The sequence below is a fragment of the Gavia stellata genome, chromosome 4 (assembly GCF_030936135.1).
Source record: "Gavia stellata isolate bGavSte3 chromosome 4, bGavSte3.hap2, whole genome shotgun sequence".
Lineage (NCBI taxonomy): Eukaryota > Metazoa > Chordata > Aves > Gaviiformes > Gaviidae > Gavia > Gavia stellata.
This window is the reverse complement of record NC_082597.1, coordinates 11,564,273-11,583,015: the sequence shown is the minus strand read 5'-3', so window position 1 is coordinate 11,583,015 and position 18,743 is coordinate 11,564,273. Positions and strand designations below refer to the sequence as shown.

The 18,743-nt window shown below is 37.6% G+C and overlaps 1 protein-coding gene across 4 annotated transcripts in view; it reads right to left on the bottom strand.

Annotated features, from left to right (window-relative positions):
* The window catches only part of CACNA2D1 (calcium voltage-gated channel auxiliary subunit alpha2delta 1), a 434,233-nt gene that overhangs the window by 121,243 nt on the left and 294,247 nt on the right, over positions 1 to 18,743 (bottom strand). For all 4 annotated transcript variants that reach the window (XM_059817310.1, XM_059817312.1, XM_059817311.1 and 1 more), the window contains exon 7: positions 15,676 to 15,807. In XM_059817310.1, the coding sequence (XP_059673293.1) occupies positions 15,676 to 15,807 (132 nt within the window). The remainder of the gene's footprint in view (positions 1 to 15,675; positions 15,808 to 18,743) is intronic.

The window sequence follows — 18,743 nt, the reverse complement described above, 5'->3', positions numbered from 1 at the left end:
TCTAATCCTTTTGGAGATCACTGTGAGCAGCAATGCTCACGATTTTTCATTTTGGGAGACAGACTGAGGGGTGAACACAACAGCTAAATTCTACTTCTCTTTCACCTGCTTGGCCCTTTCAGTATGCACAGTCGTGGAAAGATCGTCAAAGCTTCAGAGAGATCTGGAGAAGGTCTTTAAAAACATCATTTCTTACCGTGTCATTAAACCAGTATTTTCTGTGCCACATGTCAATAAGCTTCTTTTTCCTAATTAATATATTACCCTCTATTGAGGCAAATATAACAAGCACCTACATGCTTAAGTTTCCATGTGAGGAAATTATTCTGGATTTATTCTGTGACTGCAAAATTTTTCATCAGATATTAATGAGTGCTGGATCATAAAACACTAATTAAGAAATACAATGTTTACTGAGAAAACTAGTTCTATTGATCTTTATGATGTTTTCTACAACAGTTTACATAATCTAGTAGTAAGTCTCTGCATGGCTAAACATAAATAAGGACTCGGCCCTTAGTATCGAAAATTTCATTCACACCAAAGAAGTGCTGAATTCCCTCTTCAACCTCAAGAATTAACATGACTAAATTACTCATTCATCCTAAATTCTCTCTGGATTAACACTTTTAATTTTAGATGGCTTTGAACAATCTCAAATCTATTCACTGGCTTTGGTAAAATTCTGAGTATTTAAGGATCTTATTGAAATTGCTATCACTAGGAAACTGAAATTCCCTTAGGACATTTGATGTCCAATGATCTAATTTTAATTTACCCTGATTTAATATTTTAAAAAATCATTTTTTAAAAGATGACAAATGCTTTCTATGCAAAAATAAGTAATTATGCATTTATATTTATATAGGAAATAATTAGAAGGGGTGGAGACCACTGAAAAAGACAAGTGTTGCCTTGGTCCGTATACAGAACATGCTACAAAGCCATTTGGGGAAACTGGCTTACATCTTACTGACAAAAGCCATTATATGGTCTAAGACAAAAGCAAAATGAAATACACAAAAAGATGATTACACGTTTTCCTAAGAAACTAAAATTGAAGATCAAGGATTTTAAGATTTACAGTTTTATTTATATAACCTATTGTTTAAAACATGCATTTTAATCAGATGCCTTGGAACCTGGCTCACCGAACATCTTGAAGAAGTCAGCCTCACTGTGTTTCATTGTTGCATACAATATCTTTGAACTACACCAACACTGCACAATTCTCTGTTGCATACATTAGGCTTTAGTCATGTTCTCCTTTGATGATTTTCTTGTTTGGTATATGATTAGATTTGATATTTTATACATTATTCATTGGATTTGCTATCCCTCCCACTCCTGCTGTTTGCATTATGGAGATACAGGCCGGGCTATATTTCAAGCAAGAGTAAGGCATGCTCTTCTGTTATTTCTGCACACGTGGGGTGGAAATCCTCAGTTTTGTTTATTACACACAAAATGAATTCATGCAGTACAGAGGTTGCCACAAGGTAAAGCTTAAATGAAAGTATTCCTCAGGAAAGGGAAACCTTGGCTACATTTGTCCATTTTTAATTCATGAGATGATTCCAGAGGCATAGCCGAGTGTCATGGGGGAGGCCTTCCTGAAAGTCGTGCTGAATGAGACCTCAGTTGCATCTGCCCTGCTCTACTGCTTAGGTATGCATGTGCAAGGAACAGAGAGGCACAGATGAATTATTAACAGCTTTACATCCCTGTAGCACATTTGGGGAAAGAAGCTAAAAGCTGATTGTAAGACAGGTAACAAATGCCAATTATCAAATCCCAGAGAGCGTTATCTTATTCTGAATTAAGCTTCCTACCTTTCCATCTCAGAGGGTTACTAGGTAGTCAACCTCAATATAGAATTTACTGGGTTAGGCAAACAAATATTTGTTCAAGTTGATTTTTACCTTCCTGTCTCTCAAATAAACATTCATGTGAATATTCAAAACATCCATAAACACAGACTATTCAATTCTTGGTGCCAGATTCAGTGAAGTCTTCCTTAGATGGAGCAAAGGCGCAACCTACATCTTATACTTTGCCTTTAGTTTAATTTCATATTTCTTCTCATCTTTTACTGAGCTTTTGTGAACAAAACTGCATTCAGGCATGTGATAGCCCACACTAGTTGGGAAATGTGGTATTCCTCAGTTTACTACTCAGAAAGAAGTCACGTGAATTTTGGTGTGATACCAGCACCTTTGCAGAATTACTCAGTTATTTTTCAGCAAAAGGTTAAAAGTGATAAGACGTGGTAATTAAAAATAATAAACAGCCGTAACTTTAATAAACCCTAACATCAATCATCATAAAGTGTTTTGCACCACTATGTTTAAAATTCAGGATATTTATATCATAATGATGCCTTGGATTAATAACCGATTAGTACTATCCCCCCAAGACAGAGATTGTTCCTGACCAGCTCCATGCTACCACAGAAGATGTTCAGTCAAGACTGAACGCAGCCACTTCTTAACTCTTTTACTGAGATAATGACAAAATTGCCAAGAGCTCAAATTATGTTCAGGTAAAATCTAACATAGACAGATCTGTGCAATGTCCTCTGTAACTTTTATAGCAGCATCACGATACAGAAAAGAGAGGATAATCACCTCACAGAGGTTTTTTTCAGAATGTATTATCCAAGTGGTTATGGGCAATACTGGGCTCAGTTTCATCCCAAATCAGTTCAGCCATGAGTTTTATACAGGAACAGTCCATATGTAAAGAAATCCATTGCTTTATTGATCCCAATATGCCAAAAGAAATGAAAGAGATTTGAACCTGTAACACATACTGCAGTCTGCAACTTAAAATTAACCTCTCAAATGCCTCTGTGATATCCAAGTTCAGAGGCAAATATTTCTTCTTCTGCATGTATAAGGTGAATTTCATCCTCAGTAAAAGTGTTGCTCACATTGGATTCATCTGGACTAACTACCATTCCCTCAAAGGGGGCTGGAGTAGCCTTAGAGCTTGAGAAGAGGTACTGAAGCCACAAGATAGTTTTGATTTTTGGGCTTAGGTTTTTTTCCTCCCATAAAAGCAAATTCAGGAGATTTCAATTTGTATCATAAAACCATAGATATGCTAGGAACTTCAGCGTGAAGGTATAGTGGGCTGCTGGCTGTAATTTCACTAACTCACTAGAAATAACAGAATCACAGAATCACTAAGCTTGGAAAAGACCTGTAAGATCATAAAGTCCAACCATCAACCAACACCACCATGCCCATTAAACCATGTCCCACAATGTCACGTCCACACGTTCCTTGAACTCCCCCAGTGAGGGTGACTCCACCACTTCCCTGGGCAGCTTATTCCACTGTTTCACCACTCTCTCAGTAAAGAAATTTTTCCTAATATCCAGCCTAAACCTCCCCTGGCGCAACTTGAGGCCGTTTCCTCTTGTCCTATCATTTGTCACTTGGGAGAAAAGACCAACACCCACCTCTCTGCAACCCCCTTTCAGGTAATTGTAGAGAACGATGAGGTCTCCCCTCAGCCTCCTCTTCTCCAGACTGAACAACCCCAGCTCCCTCAGCCGCTCCTCATCAGACTTGTGCTCCAGACCCCTCACCAGCTTCGTCGCCCTTCTCTGGACACGCTCCAGCACCTCAATGTCCTTCTTGTAGTGAGGGGCCCAAAACTGAACACAGTACTCGAGGTGCGGCCTCACCAGAGCCGAGTACAGGGGCACGATCACCTCCCTGCTCCTGCTGGCCACACTATTTCTGATACAGGCCAGGATGCTGTTGGCCTTCTTGGCCACCTGGGCACACTGCTGGCTCATCTTCAGCTGCCTGCCAATCAACACCCCCAGGTCCTTTTCTGCCAGGCAGCTTTCCATCCATTCGTCCCCAAGCCTGTAGCGTTGCATGGGGTTGTTGTGACCCAAGTGCAGGACCCGGCACTTGGCCTTGTTGAACCTCATACAATTGGCCTTGGAACATCGATCCAGCCTGTCCAGACCCCTCTGTAACTGGGTGGATCTGCTTGCACAACTACAACATTGAGCACATCAGTTTTGCAAAGTGAGCTCAAAGAGGCTTATTTCAATGCAATAAGTAGAACTATCCAACTTACACACTAATTGCAGTAATTGATAATTTATAAGCTGCATTACTGGGAAAGTGTTTTGGATATGGTTTTGTTTTTTTTTTTTTTACTCTAAAGGCTCCTCTAAATGTTGCATTGTTAACAGGAATTGATAGCTATAAAACAAAACCGTTTGCAAAAAAAAAAGGTGAAGTTCTTAGTTTTTCAAGGCTTTTGATTCATTTTGTATGGATTTTTTAGGCTTTCTAGTCTCTTAGTATCTGCTTCAGTAATGACTTTCTTTGGAGAGTTCAATATCATGGCTGCAACACTATTGCTTGCCATTAACCGTTAACACAAGAGCAGCTGTGCAAGCAAGTCTTTCATTTGGAGAGAGACCATTTTATTTTATTAGAAATTGATTTTTAAAGGTCTTCCATTATTAATTTGTCTAAGCAGGGAATGCTCCAGTAGCTGACCGAGACCTGCTTCACCTACATCTGGAAATCAGTTCAAGATTTTTTTGAATTTTTTTTTATGAAAGGGAAGAGATAATACTAGCTTTTGTCGACCCATTTTTTTAATCCAAGAATTTTAAGACTTTAGGGACAAAATTATTTTTCTGGATAATTAGTGCTGCACCATTAACTTTTCCTTATCTCTGAATTTCTCCATTTAACACCTTGTCATCCCTAATTACATAGGAAGATTTGGATATCCTAGTAAAATACCGGCATAAGCAATGTAAAGAGACTTTGCTCTAATTAATTAAACTTCCCATCATATTAGACTTATTTATTATATAGATAAAAAAAGTTAGGTTAAATACAAGGCTAATCTACAGTAAAAAAGGGAAAGAATACAACAGTTCTTATTGCTGTACTCTTCAGCACTTATATTACAAAGATCCTGAGAAGTTTAACACATTTGCTGATGTTTAAACAATGCTATGAATTTAAGTATGAGTTAATGAATATAATAGCACAGTGAATCTTAAAAAACTTGGCTGTTACACATATTCCTGGCTTGAATCCCTAACCTTCAGAGGATCACTGAAGAAGTCATTTTATCTCTCTATACCTGTTTCTTTTATCTGCACAATGAGGACAGTGATATTTTTATTACTTTTAATATCAGTACTACACTTTCTAGCATTACCTTTCGCAAATATTATTTAGTATACTTCCCTGAGAGAGCTGAGTTGGTGTTGCTGATCAAACAGTTTTTTTACTAAACATTCATCTAAATCAAGAGTGTGTTTTCATTTGAAAAATCCTTTGCAGTCAAACTTTCTTAAGTGTATTTACTGCTATAAATAGAAAGCCTCCTATATCATATTTAAATGCAAATAAATGTCTGCTGTCTGCAGTCCAAAACAAAATGCATCCTTTACTAGGGATCCAAAAAAAAAAAACAAAACCCAAAGAGAAAGGTGGTATCTGGCAAAAGAAACATAAATACAAATTGTATTTTAAATTTGTTTAATTAGTAATAGCTACAGTGAAAATAATATGCTTCCCATTGCAGTATTTTAATGAAACATTGATTAACAATTATCATCCTCATTACCTCTATTACTAAGAAGGATTTCAAAATTAAAAGATGAACCGGTTAGTTTGTACCTACACTTCCAAGTAGCCTGCCAAAAATTTGATATTAAATTGTTCTTTCAGATAGCTGCTTTCTAAAACCTAGCAGTAAAATTAGCTGGGTAGATGCCTCACAAAATGTAAGTAACTTAATATCTGTCAAACCATATTAAATTACTTAAATTAAATTAATTTATTTTTGTGTAACAGATTTGTCCACTGCTCTGTGGTTAATTATAAATTAAATCTGCAGTCTGATCTATATTAAAGTACTTTTCTTTCTACATGGAGTCAACAAAGCTCAACATGTGCAAGCCCACAGGGAATGGATTCAAGATTTAAATAAAAAAAAAATCTGATTTTTCAAACTCCTGCCACCAAAGAAAAATCTCTTTGGAAACAGTGTTACAAAAAAACCCAAAACCTGACCTATATTACAGGTGACCCTGCTTGAGTAGGAGGGTTGGTCCAGGTGACTTCCAGAGATTCCTTACAACCTCAATCATTCGGTGATCATTGTCACTTATTCCTACCTTTTAAAAAGACATCAGATATTCTCTATTAGACAGTCCATATCTGGTGAATGAGATACATCCTTCCAGAATGTTCATCCATTTCAGGTGTCTATTTGGAGTACCTTATTCTCTGAGGATGACCATATTTCCCCTTTCCTTTTAAGCATTCCAGAAATGAAAGTTTTGGATATTAGAATACTAGGTTGTGATATTTGCAATTTTATGCCTTTGCAGTTTCAATTGGAGTGGAACTGATTGGTAATTTCAATGATTTTGCTTGATCAGATTACTGGTTTTCATTTTAATCAAAAACTGCTGAAACCCTATGTCTGGACTAGAATTAGGCAAGTGTAATCTTAAAATGACATCTTAAAAGCTAATACCAGTTTCTAGAACTAGAAATATAAATTCAAAAATTAGGCAGGAAGATGTACACCTACGAGCACTACTGAGAAGGTGCTTCAACATAACATTAATAATAATTTGTGCTCTCTTGTTATCTCACAGAGAATCCAAATTTAAAACTTTGTGGCTCACAGTTTTCCCAATGAAACTCTTCTGATTTTGTTTATTGTTTCCAAAAATTTGCCTTTCAGAATTCCATAATATCAAATTTCAGGGTTTCCTTAAAAAAACCCACACAAAATACATTTCAACTTTCTTTTATGGTAGTGGTGCAAACTGAGTCTTACTTTTGGAAGTACTTAATGGAAAACTGTTCCCTTGCAAGACAAAGGCTGGAAACTTCTACAAATATGGTGGATTTTGTAAAGAAACTTGAATTGAAAACATGCATTCAAGACAACTGACCCCTCAGACAAAAACAAAAGGAAAATAAAAGAAGTTAGTTATATGCCCAGTCCTATCTTGCCTTCTGCAGACAACTCAGCTCAAATTCTGTTTGCAAATTGAACATTAAGAAACAGGAAGGGTTTTCTGATACAAGTTATACGTGGGAGATGGTCGGAAAAGCTGATTGTGATTTCCTCTTGAAAAGAAGAAAAGAAGCTGTAACTAATTCCCCAAAATGCCACCATGTAAATCGAGCTTCCTTGTTTTCTGAGATGACTCAGGACAGCAGCCTCTGAGCAGGCACTGGACAGTAGTGCAGGATAATGACCTCAAGGTCCCTGTGGCTGCAAGTCAGACAGGACCATACACAAGACAGTACCATGTCTAACAGAACGTAATACATATTCACTGCATGCCTTTATGTCTGGGTCTAGCTTTCCTGGTCAGGCTTGCTGATGCAAAGTAACTGAAATTCTGATTTTGGTTACATTCTGGCACATGGATATTTGAAACTGTTCATATATTTACCCCATTTTTTTTTAATTCCCAGATTCAATGCAGCTTGAATTTAATTTTACTGAATTTGATTTAATCCATTTCATCGTATCTTCTTGCTGTGGAAATTAAGTTTAGTAACAAAAGCTTAAACAACAGAATTCCCTCCCCTATAGTTTCATGAAAATGTTTTATTTACCTGCATATTGGTCACAAAGGATTCTGTACATACTGCTTACAAGGCTAAGTCTATAGGCAAAAATGCCTCTGGTAATGATATGCTTGTAACATGAAGACCAAGGCGTTACAGTTGGCTATGAAAAAACTTACTTAAAATGTCTGAGACATTTGATGTCAATGACTTGCCAATTTCACCAGTCAGTCTGTTAAATTGTTTTAACAATTTTAATGTATTTTAACTATTGTTAAGGATTATTAAATGTCAAAGAAGTTAAACGAAATGCTCAGAAGATACCCAAATTTTTGGCAACCGTATGTTTTATATTAAACCTGTAACATTTCACATTTTTATGTGTTAGTAGTAGCTCTATGCTAATGATGGGTGAAATGGCCAATTGTAACTTGAATAGAAAATTTTCATCATGCAGAATCCAAAGTACTTGCAAGCTGACTTCATCACATCCAGTGTAATAATTTTCAGATAGTTTGCAAACAACCACTGCATGGCCTGTACCTAGTTTTTACACTGATAAATGAACATGGACAGAAAACATATGGAGTCTTCTTTTCATCCTCAATCAATAAGCCAACAAATGCAATTTAGTTTCTGAGCAGGAGGAAGTTGTCTGGTGCTACTTTGTTTCAGCAAACATTATTTCCCTTTTGAACAAGAGGGAAATTATTAAGGGAAAGCAGAAGAGATTACGGAGTAAATTGCAGTCTCATGCAAATATGCTTATTTCTTCAGATAAAATCAGTCTGTTCCTTAAAAATGAAGGGCCCTACATGCACCAACAGGCTCTGCAGCCTCCTAGGTGATTGCTGGGTGTGTTCAAGCCCACATTTACGTGGTGCAGATGTGTAACCTGGGATTACTGATGTGGGAAGAGGGGAGGGACAAAAAGCTGCAAGAAACTCCTGGGAGCCTCTGCCCCTTGGCTTGGGAGCTTAATTTAAGCTCAAGTGCTTGCTCCTCACCCGAGCTACATTGTGTGGATGTCTGTGCACCACGTTGTACTTTGCTGATCCTGACCCTGACTCACGGACTTCCTGGCCTGACCTCAGAGCTGTCTTGCCAGTATAGACTTGTCAGGCTGACATGTGAAGCTGACCCTAGCACAAGAACTGCAGGCACCAGGAGGTCTCAGTATGTCCAACTTTTTAAACTTCTTTGTTTTTTCCACACATTAGTATTTGTAGTGAAGAAAAATAAATAAATAAATAAATAAATAAATGAATAAATAATTAACAGCCTATTTCCTAAAACAAGCACAGAGTACCCTGTTACTTCTGAACTGACTGTAATTCTACAAAATAGAGTAAGATTGGAATTAAGTCAAAAAGCTTTCTCCATGTAGATGAGTACCTTTCCCCTGGCTAATCTATCTGTTGTGTCCTCCATACCAGCCCAGCAGTGCTGGTACTCTTGGAACCTCTCTACACAGACAGATACTGCAAACACAACTAGACATTTTACGAATACAATTACAGAGGATGTTGTTGTTTCTGTTGTTCTGAATGACAGTATTAAGATTTCTAAGTGAGTTTTTCCAAATTTTCTTTTGGAAGTGGGGGAAAACACAGAGTGAAAAGAAAAATTCTCCTATGATGGAGACTGCTTACCCTCCCCACCATACACACTTTTAAGTCCCCTCTGAACGTCGTCTTCTCCAGTCTGAAAGTGAACTCTCAGCCTCCCCCCATATGACAGATGCTCCAAGTCCTTAATAATCTTTGTGAGCTTTCAGTAAGTGCCTGTCTCTCTGGTACCAGGCAGTTTAGAACTGCATCCTTCATTCCAGATGTGTCTCACCAGTGCTGAGTCAAGGGGAATGATCACCTCCCTCCACCTGCTAGAAATGCTTTGCCTAATGCAATGCAGGCTGTCATTGTCCATGTCCAACTTGTCCGTCAAGACCCCCAATACTTTTTTCTGTAAAGCTGCTTTCCAGCTAGTCAGTTGCCTGCAGGTACTGGTCCCTGCAGTTACTCCTCTACCAGATGCAGAACTTTGCAATTCCTTTTGTTAAACTTCATGAGATTCCTGTCAGCTCAATTCTCCAGCCTGATGAGGTCCCTCTGAATGGCAGTACAACCATCTTGTGTATCAGCCACTCCGAGTTTTGTACCATCTACAGACTTGCTGAGGGTGAACCCTGTCCCATCATCCAGGTCACTAATGAAGATGTTGAATAGCATTGGCCCCTGTATTGAATCCTGGAGTACATCACTTTTGACTGGCGTCTGGCTGGACTTCATGCCACTTCTCATAACCCTTTGAGACCAGCAGTTCAGACAGTTTTCAGTCCACCTCATTGTCCATTTATCTAATCTGTACTTCATCAGTTTGTCTATGAGGATGTTAAGGGAAACAGTGTCAAAAGACTTCCTGTTGAAGTCAAGACAAATAACATCACTGCTTTTCCCTCATCCACCAAGTCTGTCATCTCATCATAGACAGTTATCAGGTTGATCAGGCATGATTTCCCCTTTCACCCATGCTGACCACTCCCAATCACCTTCTTGTCCTTACTATGCTTCAAAATAGTTTCCAGGAGGACTTGCTCCATCACTTTCCCAGGGACTAAGGTGAGTCTGACACCTTGTAGTTCCCCCGATCCTCCTTCTTGCCCTTCTTGAAGATAGAAATGACAATTGTTTCCTTGGGAAAGAAGTAACCTCAGGAACCTTTCCCAGTTTCCGTGACCCTTCAATGATAATCAAGGATGGCCTTGCAATGACATCCACCAGTCCCCTAAATACTCATGGGTGCATCCCATCAGGTCACAAGGACTTGTGCATGTCCAATTTGTTTAAATGTTCCTTAACCTGATCCTCCTCCTTGGAGGGCAAGTCATCGTTCCTCCAGAATTTCCCTCTGATTGCAGAGGCCTGCAATTACTGAGGGTTGGTCTTATGAGGAAGGACTGAAGTAAAGAAGGTAATGAGCACCTTGGCCTTTTCCATGCCTTTTGTCAACAAGTCCTCTGTCCCAGCAGGGAGCAGCAGGCCCACATTCTGCAGCAAATCTGTATTTTCCTTAGTCTTTCTTTTGCTGCTGGTGTTCCTGTAGAAGCTTTTCTTGTTGTCCTTCATATTCCTCACCAGATTCAACTCCAAGTGGGCTTTGACTTTTCTAACCATTTTTCCACACGCTTGGACAGTATCTCTACATTGCTCCCAGGTCACCCACCCGTGCTTCCACTTCTAGTACACTTCCCTTTTAAATTAAGAATTTTATCAGGTAACTTTATCACCTGAAGATAGATTCCTGTCTTGATTCTGATACAACTCCATAAATGTATGTAAAAAGGACAATGCATTCTTACAATGCTGAAACCATCACTTGAAAGAAAGACTAATTTGTGATATATAACTTTAAACGTAAGAATGAGTATATATTACATCCTTCCTAAAAGTTCCATTCATTTTATTTGTTTATTCTTCTGAGCTCTTTTATTAAACTACTGTTTACTTACTCTTGAGTTGTTCAGAGCTGATAGAATAGCTAACAGAAATCTCAAAATTGCTCTTGGCATCTTCATAACAAAATGGATGGTTGCCAGCACAGTAATAGAGCATCGCATTTCTCTTCATAAATATGCTGCCATTGAAACTAATGAAAATATTGATACTAAGTACCCTCACTAATCTATATTATTATTTTAGGCAAGACACACTTCCTTAAATAATTTAAAAAAGAAAAAGTTCAGTATGAGGAGACTCATACTGACTTTTTAAATCAAGCTGATTAAAACCCTAACTGAAAGACGTGAAAAAATAGGTTTGAGACCTACGGAGGTATCCTGCACCCTTGGCTCTTCTCTGCCATTTCTGTCTTGATGTTTGCGAATGAGAGCTGAAGTGAGTATATTCTAGGGAAAAATAGTTAATAAACAAAATGAAGCAAGTAATGCATTAATCTATAAAGAGAGGAGTTGACCTCAATGCAGTCTCTAATGTTTCTTTAGGGGCATCTTGTAAGGTAAACATAGGAAGTGGCTGTACAGCTCCCTTTTATGCTTGGCACTCATTCTGCTATCTCTGCAAATATCAACATATATGTGTGTTTATGTATATATTTCTAATACTTAGCTTTCTTGCACATCTGTATCTATGCATCTACACAAATATCTTCCTAAATCTGGCTTGCCTGGATTACATATTTTCTTCTTCTTCAAAACAAAACCAATGGTAACACCACATAGAATGTGGTTTTCTACTCAGTAAAAATTACATTTTGCATAAGTAACGTTTCATGGACTAATTACATCATAACGTTAAAGGAAGCGAATACTTTAGTATCATTTCTTCCTCTACCTGATGTTGTTAGCTATTTTTGTAAGAGAGTTTCCTATTCTTATTCTAGTCCATCTAATTACTATTGTATCTAAGCCTAATACTATTTATTATAGTGTATAAAGAAGAAGGCCTGAGGGAAGGAACTGTTCTAAATGCCATGTATCTCAATCTAGGTCATAGTCAGAAGGAAGTTGTCTTGTCCTCTTAATAGAAACAAGGGAACACAAATGTACCAAAGAGGCAGACAAAGCACAGCTGAAAATTTTATGAAATCATATATGTGACGATAGAGGAGTGTACAATACCAAAAATAGAATATATGTAGGAAACAAGAGGATATATGTAATAGAAAAATAATTTTACATTTCACACATACTTTCCACCCATGGGGTTGCTCATAGAAAGATCCCTTAATGCTGTTGGTTACTATGGTGCCAAGGGCAGCCTAAGACCTTACTTAGGATAGAAGTGATGTACTGTCTAGTCCATTACTCAAGGCAGTGGGATACTATCAGATAAAAACATTAGTTCAAGAAACGTGTGATTGAAGACACCCTTTACAACTTAGAGGTGCCAAAGATTGATTCTTTTTAAGGGAGGAAAGACTGAGTGGATGTATTTCAGCTAATAATGAGCAGGCTTATTGATGCATTTTTATTTTAGTTTTTGGTACTTCCAGATTCTTTCACAAATATCATCATTATGGAAAAATTCATCACTTTGAAGCAGGCTTACCTAAGGCCAATATAATGAAGTGTGCTGGTTTTGGCTGGGGTAGAATTAACTTTCTTCATAGCAGCTAGTATGGGGCTGTGTTTTGGATTTGTGCTGGAAACAGTGTTGATAAAGCAGGGATGTTTTAGTTACTGCTGAGCAGTGCTTACACAGAGTCAAGGCCTCTTCTGCTTCTCACCACCAGCGAGTAGGCTGGGGGTGCACAAGAGGTTGGGAGGGGACACAGCCGGGACAGCTGACCCCAACTGACCAAAGGGATATTCCATACCATATGACGTCATGCTCAGCATATAAAGCTGGGGGAAGAAGAAGGAAGGGGGGGACATTTGGAGTAATGGCGTTTGTCTTCCCAAGTAACCGTTACGCGTGATGGAGCCCTGCTTTCCTGGAGATGGCTGAACACCTGCCTGCCGATGGGAAGTGGTGAATGAATTCCTTGTTTTGCTTTGCTTGCGTGTGCGGCTTTTGCTTTACCTATTAAACTGTCTTTATCTCAACCCACGAGCTTTCTCACTTTTACTCTTCCGATTCTCTCCCCCATCCCACCTGGGGGGAGTGAGCGAGCGGCTGTGTGGTGCTTAGTTGCCGGCTGGGATTAAACCACGACATGAAGCAATGTTTTACGATTGATAATATAATTTTCAAAGAGCAAAAGTGAAAAGCATCTATTCCAGTATATGAAACTTGATTTCATTTTCAGAACACTTGTGTGTGTCAGATAGGTCTCTGCAAACTGAGACAAAGAGTTTACAAAAAGAGAAAGATGGACAAACTTGTGCAAAGACCTATTCTAGAAAACTAAAAACCCCAAGGGCTTACCGATTTGAGCTAGAAATGGAAGGAAGTGGGAAGGAGAAGATGCACAGAACAATGCATATACAACTTAAGGACTGTGAGACTGCTTCAGGTTACTCTCTGTGTGTGTAAAATCTAAGCATTGGGGGATTACCCAGGAATTTTTGATGTCAAGTTCCACCAAGACTAGACACCTAATAAGGACTTAAGCACTTAGCTATGGAATAAGCAGGAGCTGTGAGGATCTGAGTTTTACACTAAATCACAGAATCATAGAATAGTTTGGGTTGGACGGGATCTTTAAAGGTCATCTAGTCCAACACACCTGCAATGAGCTGGGACATCTTCAACTAGATCAGGGTGCTCAGAGCCCTGTCCAAGCTGACCTTGAACGTTTCCAGGGATGGGGCATCTACCACCTCTCTGGGCAACCTGTGCCAGTATTTCACCACACTCATTGTAAAAAATTTCTTCCTTATATCTAGTGTAAATCTACCCTGTTTTAGTTTAAAACCATTACCCCTTGTCCTATCGCTACAGGCCCTCCTAAAAAGTCTGTCCCCATCTCTCTTATAAGCCCCCTTTAAGTCCTGAAAGGTCGCCATAAGGTCTCCCCGGAGCCTTCTCTTCTCCAGGCTGAACAACCCCAACTCTCTCAGCCTGTCCTCATAGGACAGGTGCTCCATCCCTCTGATCATCTTTGTGGGCCTCCTCTGGACCCGCTCCAACAGGTCCATGTCTTTCCTGTGCTGAGGGCTCCAGAGCTGGACACAGTACTCTAGGTGGGGTCTCAAAAATATATATTAAAAAATATAAATATAAATTTGTGTTTAGATGGAGTATATATGAGCAACATATCCACCTGAAAAAACGGCAAAGCAAGCTTCTTCCATTTTATAGAGGTGTTCTTAAAGAAGAATACATAGAGATTCTGAGGCTCCTGTCTTGTGTTGGTAAACAATTGGAGTAGACAGGTTAGCTAGACATAAGAATATATTTTTCAGTATATGAGATAATCTTACACTTGAAAATGAATTTTGTAGAGATTGTCACAGAGATATATTTAAGAAACACTTATTTTTCAGCACTTGGAAAACATTACTATAGTAAGCGGTGACAAATGGTGATCCCAGAGTACTAACAGATCCCAAAAGCATTGAAACAGAACACTTGGAAAGAAATGAAATATGAAATAAGGATTTTCAATATTATTTTTTCTGCAATATCTCACTGTATTTATTTCATCAGCACCTAGCATGACAAAACAAACAGGATTCAAGTGCTATGAAATATTTCTTCCTGTAAACTAGCCTAAGGCAGTTTCTCTGCCCGTGCTATCAATTGTGCTAATGATACAGTAACAGCTTTAGCATAATTCCCTTCACCCTGAGAAACACCAACAATCTTGTATAAACAGAAGAGAAAGGATCTCAGAGTTCTTCCTTAACCAGTTATAGACAAGAGACAAGACACTGCACACAATTGTCTTGTGTGTAGAATCACATCATTCTGTCATTGATAACAGCATCACTTAACAAGAACAGCAGCAGCACAGGCAGCATGCCTTGCCATAAAACAAGCCTTTCCATTGGGCAGTACACATCAAAAATCAAATTAAGGCTACTGATGATCTAAATTCAGTAAAATATACATCCATTTAAGTTAACTACTCTGATCCAGTAATGGGATTCTTCGACAGGTAGAACAGATGCTGGTTGAAGTAATCAAGTTATATTCACTGACCTTAGCTCTAATCACAAAAACAATTATCAGAGATTGTGGATTCTGCAGGACATAAACATAGTACGGTTCAATGATATTTTTACTGACTTTAACTAGATTATCTGTCTAGGCACCGAGTCACTATTTTTAAAACTAGACAGGTACAAAAATGTCCCTCGCAAATATTCAACTGATTCTTTACTCAACACATAGAAAACAATACAAAAATAAGATTTAGCTGTTCAGCTTTTCACAGTACGTCCTCTTCTGCTCCTCTGACTGTAAAAAATATTAGTTACATATTTCACTCTGTTTCTTCCCCCTCATACTAGCTTTATGTTAAAATTATTTCACAGTCTTTGAGTGACTTCTGATATACAGAAGCCCCATCTATGTAAGAAAGTAATCTGTAGTTATCTTTTATTGCTTGTAACTAATTCAGAATATTTTTAAGGCAAAACGTGGCATAGGACAGTTCTTTAGGAGACTTCAGTTACCTGGATAATACCTAGCGAGGCCAGTTGCACTACCGAAAACCTGCCATAATAAAGTGGGGTCTTCTTCTCTATTCCGCTTGAATACATCATCCAACGCTGCAGTCCAATTGAGTTCATTTAACACTATTGTTGCTGTCAAAGACAAAACATATTTGGTATTACAAAGTTACATCCTAACACAAGCAGCAATGACTACAAAAAGCAAACTGAACTATTGCAGAAATCAACAAATTAAATTTAAAGAAACACACTCCTCTTCTTTGGGAATTTTCTTTGAGTTCCTCATGCTTTCTTTTTCCTATTGCATTATTTGTATGCAATGACTACTGGCTTATTTACACAGTCATTATCTCCTACAAATATATTATACAATCAATCAAATATATTAGCATGTTCTGTGCCTTTTTCAACAAAAGATATGTGGGGAGACTTACTCTAAAAGTGATGAACACTGCTACACTAATAGTCAATTGACTATAGTCTGTAGTCAATGAAATTTTATTGTGGTACAAAATACCTTATGATATAAATTATGATAAACTATGCTTTTCACCTCATTTAATCAGCTCTAAATAACTCATTAATTTCCCCTGAAAAATCTTCATGTTAGGCAATAGCAGGTATTCAGTTAATTAGAAAGAGCACGGGCTTTTTGTTGGTTTGGTCACTAATTCTTACTTTTCTGTTGCCTAATGGCATTGCAAGTAATGTTTCTAAAATTGAAACACCTAGATTAGCAAGCCAAGACTAGAAAGGGAACTAGAGGGGAAAAACCCCACCATTTCAAAACAGCTAAAGATGTGGGTATAAATCCTATGAAAGCCAACACTGTCATACAGTTCCTGCTTATGCTACGGTATTGCACACAGGAAAGAAAATTCAACTTCTCTTGCAAATGAGCAAGTCAAGCTGAAATAAAAGCAGTTCACATTTAAGGCACATGAGTGGCATCACAGTACAAAATTTGGTATGTAGGTCTACATTCTAGCCCTCTGCTACTGTGAAAAAAAGAAACAGTAAAAATAAGGACAGGTTGAAAGTTAACATTTGACAACCCATTTCCAAAGTGAGGTTGTTAACAGGTACTAGAGAAATGAGATCACAACATTAAATTTTATAGGCTTGTTTTTAAAGGTTAAGGAGAAAATTGCTACACCATGTGTTTTGCAGAAAGGTTTATCTGTTTTTTTCAAAGTTGTTTTAAGATAATATTACTCTCTCAAGATACAGCTTTTTATAGAAATAGCAAATTAAATTTCCAACTCTTGAGATTCCCTGTAAAAAATAAGCTTGTACTATATACCTGTCTCTTTATCAAGTAGATAGTTATAAATACATATATGTTTACTTAAGAAAGAGGAATAATTCCCTGAGGCACCATGAGAAGTTTATTACAATTTTTAAATGGTTACTGTTCAGTGATTATTTTTAGATCCAGTTTGATCTACTGTGTAATTAAGCATTATGTACAGACTTTCTAAACTTGACTTTGTTTCAGATCTTACTTCCAGAAGTAATTAGAAGCTCTGTCCTTTACTTACTCAGACAAGAATTTCCTTTTGTGCTTGAATTTTTATTTTTTCATGTTACCGTTTCCTCATCTGATATACTGAGTACTTGCCCAGTGGAAGCCTATGCCAATGGTTCCTGGTGGCATTTAGGGCACTGGAGCTTAGGGCACTTACTTAACGCACATGGGAGAAAATAGCTCTTTCCTCTTTGCCAGCTGACAAAGCATTTAGGTTTCAGGGTCCTGTATGAATTCCCAAACCCCATAACAATATAAACCAATGCACTTCTTTGGCCTTGTGACCTGACTTAAAATTGCTGCAGCCTCTACTCCCAAATCTGTCAGTGACTTTACCACCCTGGTCAGACCACTGACATCCCTATTCAGCAAAACACTTAATCAGGAAAAAAATATTAAGTTAATCAAGCTTATAAATGCTTTTCTAAATCATTGTCTATGCAACCCATGAAAAAAAATTCTTCACATATGAAATGTGGTACAATATATCTAAAGAAAAGATTTCCTTCGGACAGTAAGCTTACTAACAAATAAATTAGATTCAGTAAAAACACATTAAACATATTACTACATTTACAAATACTGTTGCAAATAGTGTCTGTGTAATATCATCCAAAAATGTATTGCAGGGTTATATTCGTACACATATTCATACACATTCATACATATATAAATATCTATTAAAAATACATGCACAAAAAAGAAAGGAGAAACTAAGGAGACAATCCACAAATAGTAAAATACGTACCGAATGGACATATTGGAATAATAATTTCAACATTTTATTAGACTTGTTGAGATTAGGCTATAAAATAAGAAATATAGCTTACTAGATCTTATTTGTAACATTTGTGGAGAAGTGATGCTTCATAGTCAGTCAAGAGTTTTATGATCTTTTTTACATCCCACTTTCCCCTTCCTCCTCCTCCTCTACAATTTTCTCCCAGAGACAAACACAACACCATAAAAAAATCCAAGAACTTGCACCAGGGGAAAAAAAACCCAAAACAACACATGAAGTTGGAATTAAAAAAAAAAAAAAAAAGTGGCATTCAAGATAAGCAACAAGAACAGAGCTTTCAAACAGAAGTAAAATGAAATAAAACTTGGAAAAGGCGACTAACAGTATATAATATATCTGTTCTCAGGTACTGAAAAACGTATTTTCCTGCACTACCAAAATTCATAGTTAAGTACCCAGATCTCATTTCAGAAATAAATTTTAACAGCACACATGTAATTTCAACAAATATCACTTTCCTCTTAATTCACTTTCTCATTATGACATCAAGAACTTGTGCTTGGAACAGACACATAGAGTTTATTTGGTGGGACTGATATGTAAATAGCTGATTGTACAATCAGTGAAACAATTACTCCTGGAGCAGTTTGCTATTTGTAATTCAAACTTGCTCCCTTCATTCAGGGTTTTTTGCTTGTTTGTTTGTTTTCATTCGATGTACATGTATACTTGCATAGAAAGAACCCACATTTGTGTTAACTAATCCAGTAATCAGTAAATAAGGAAAAGGGTGCTGGG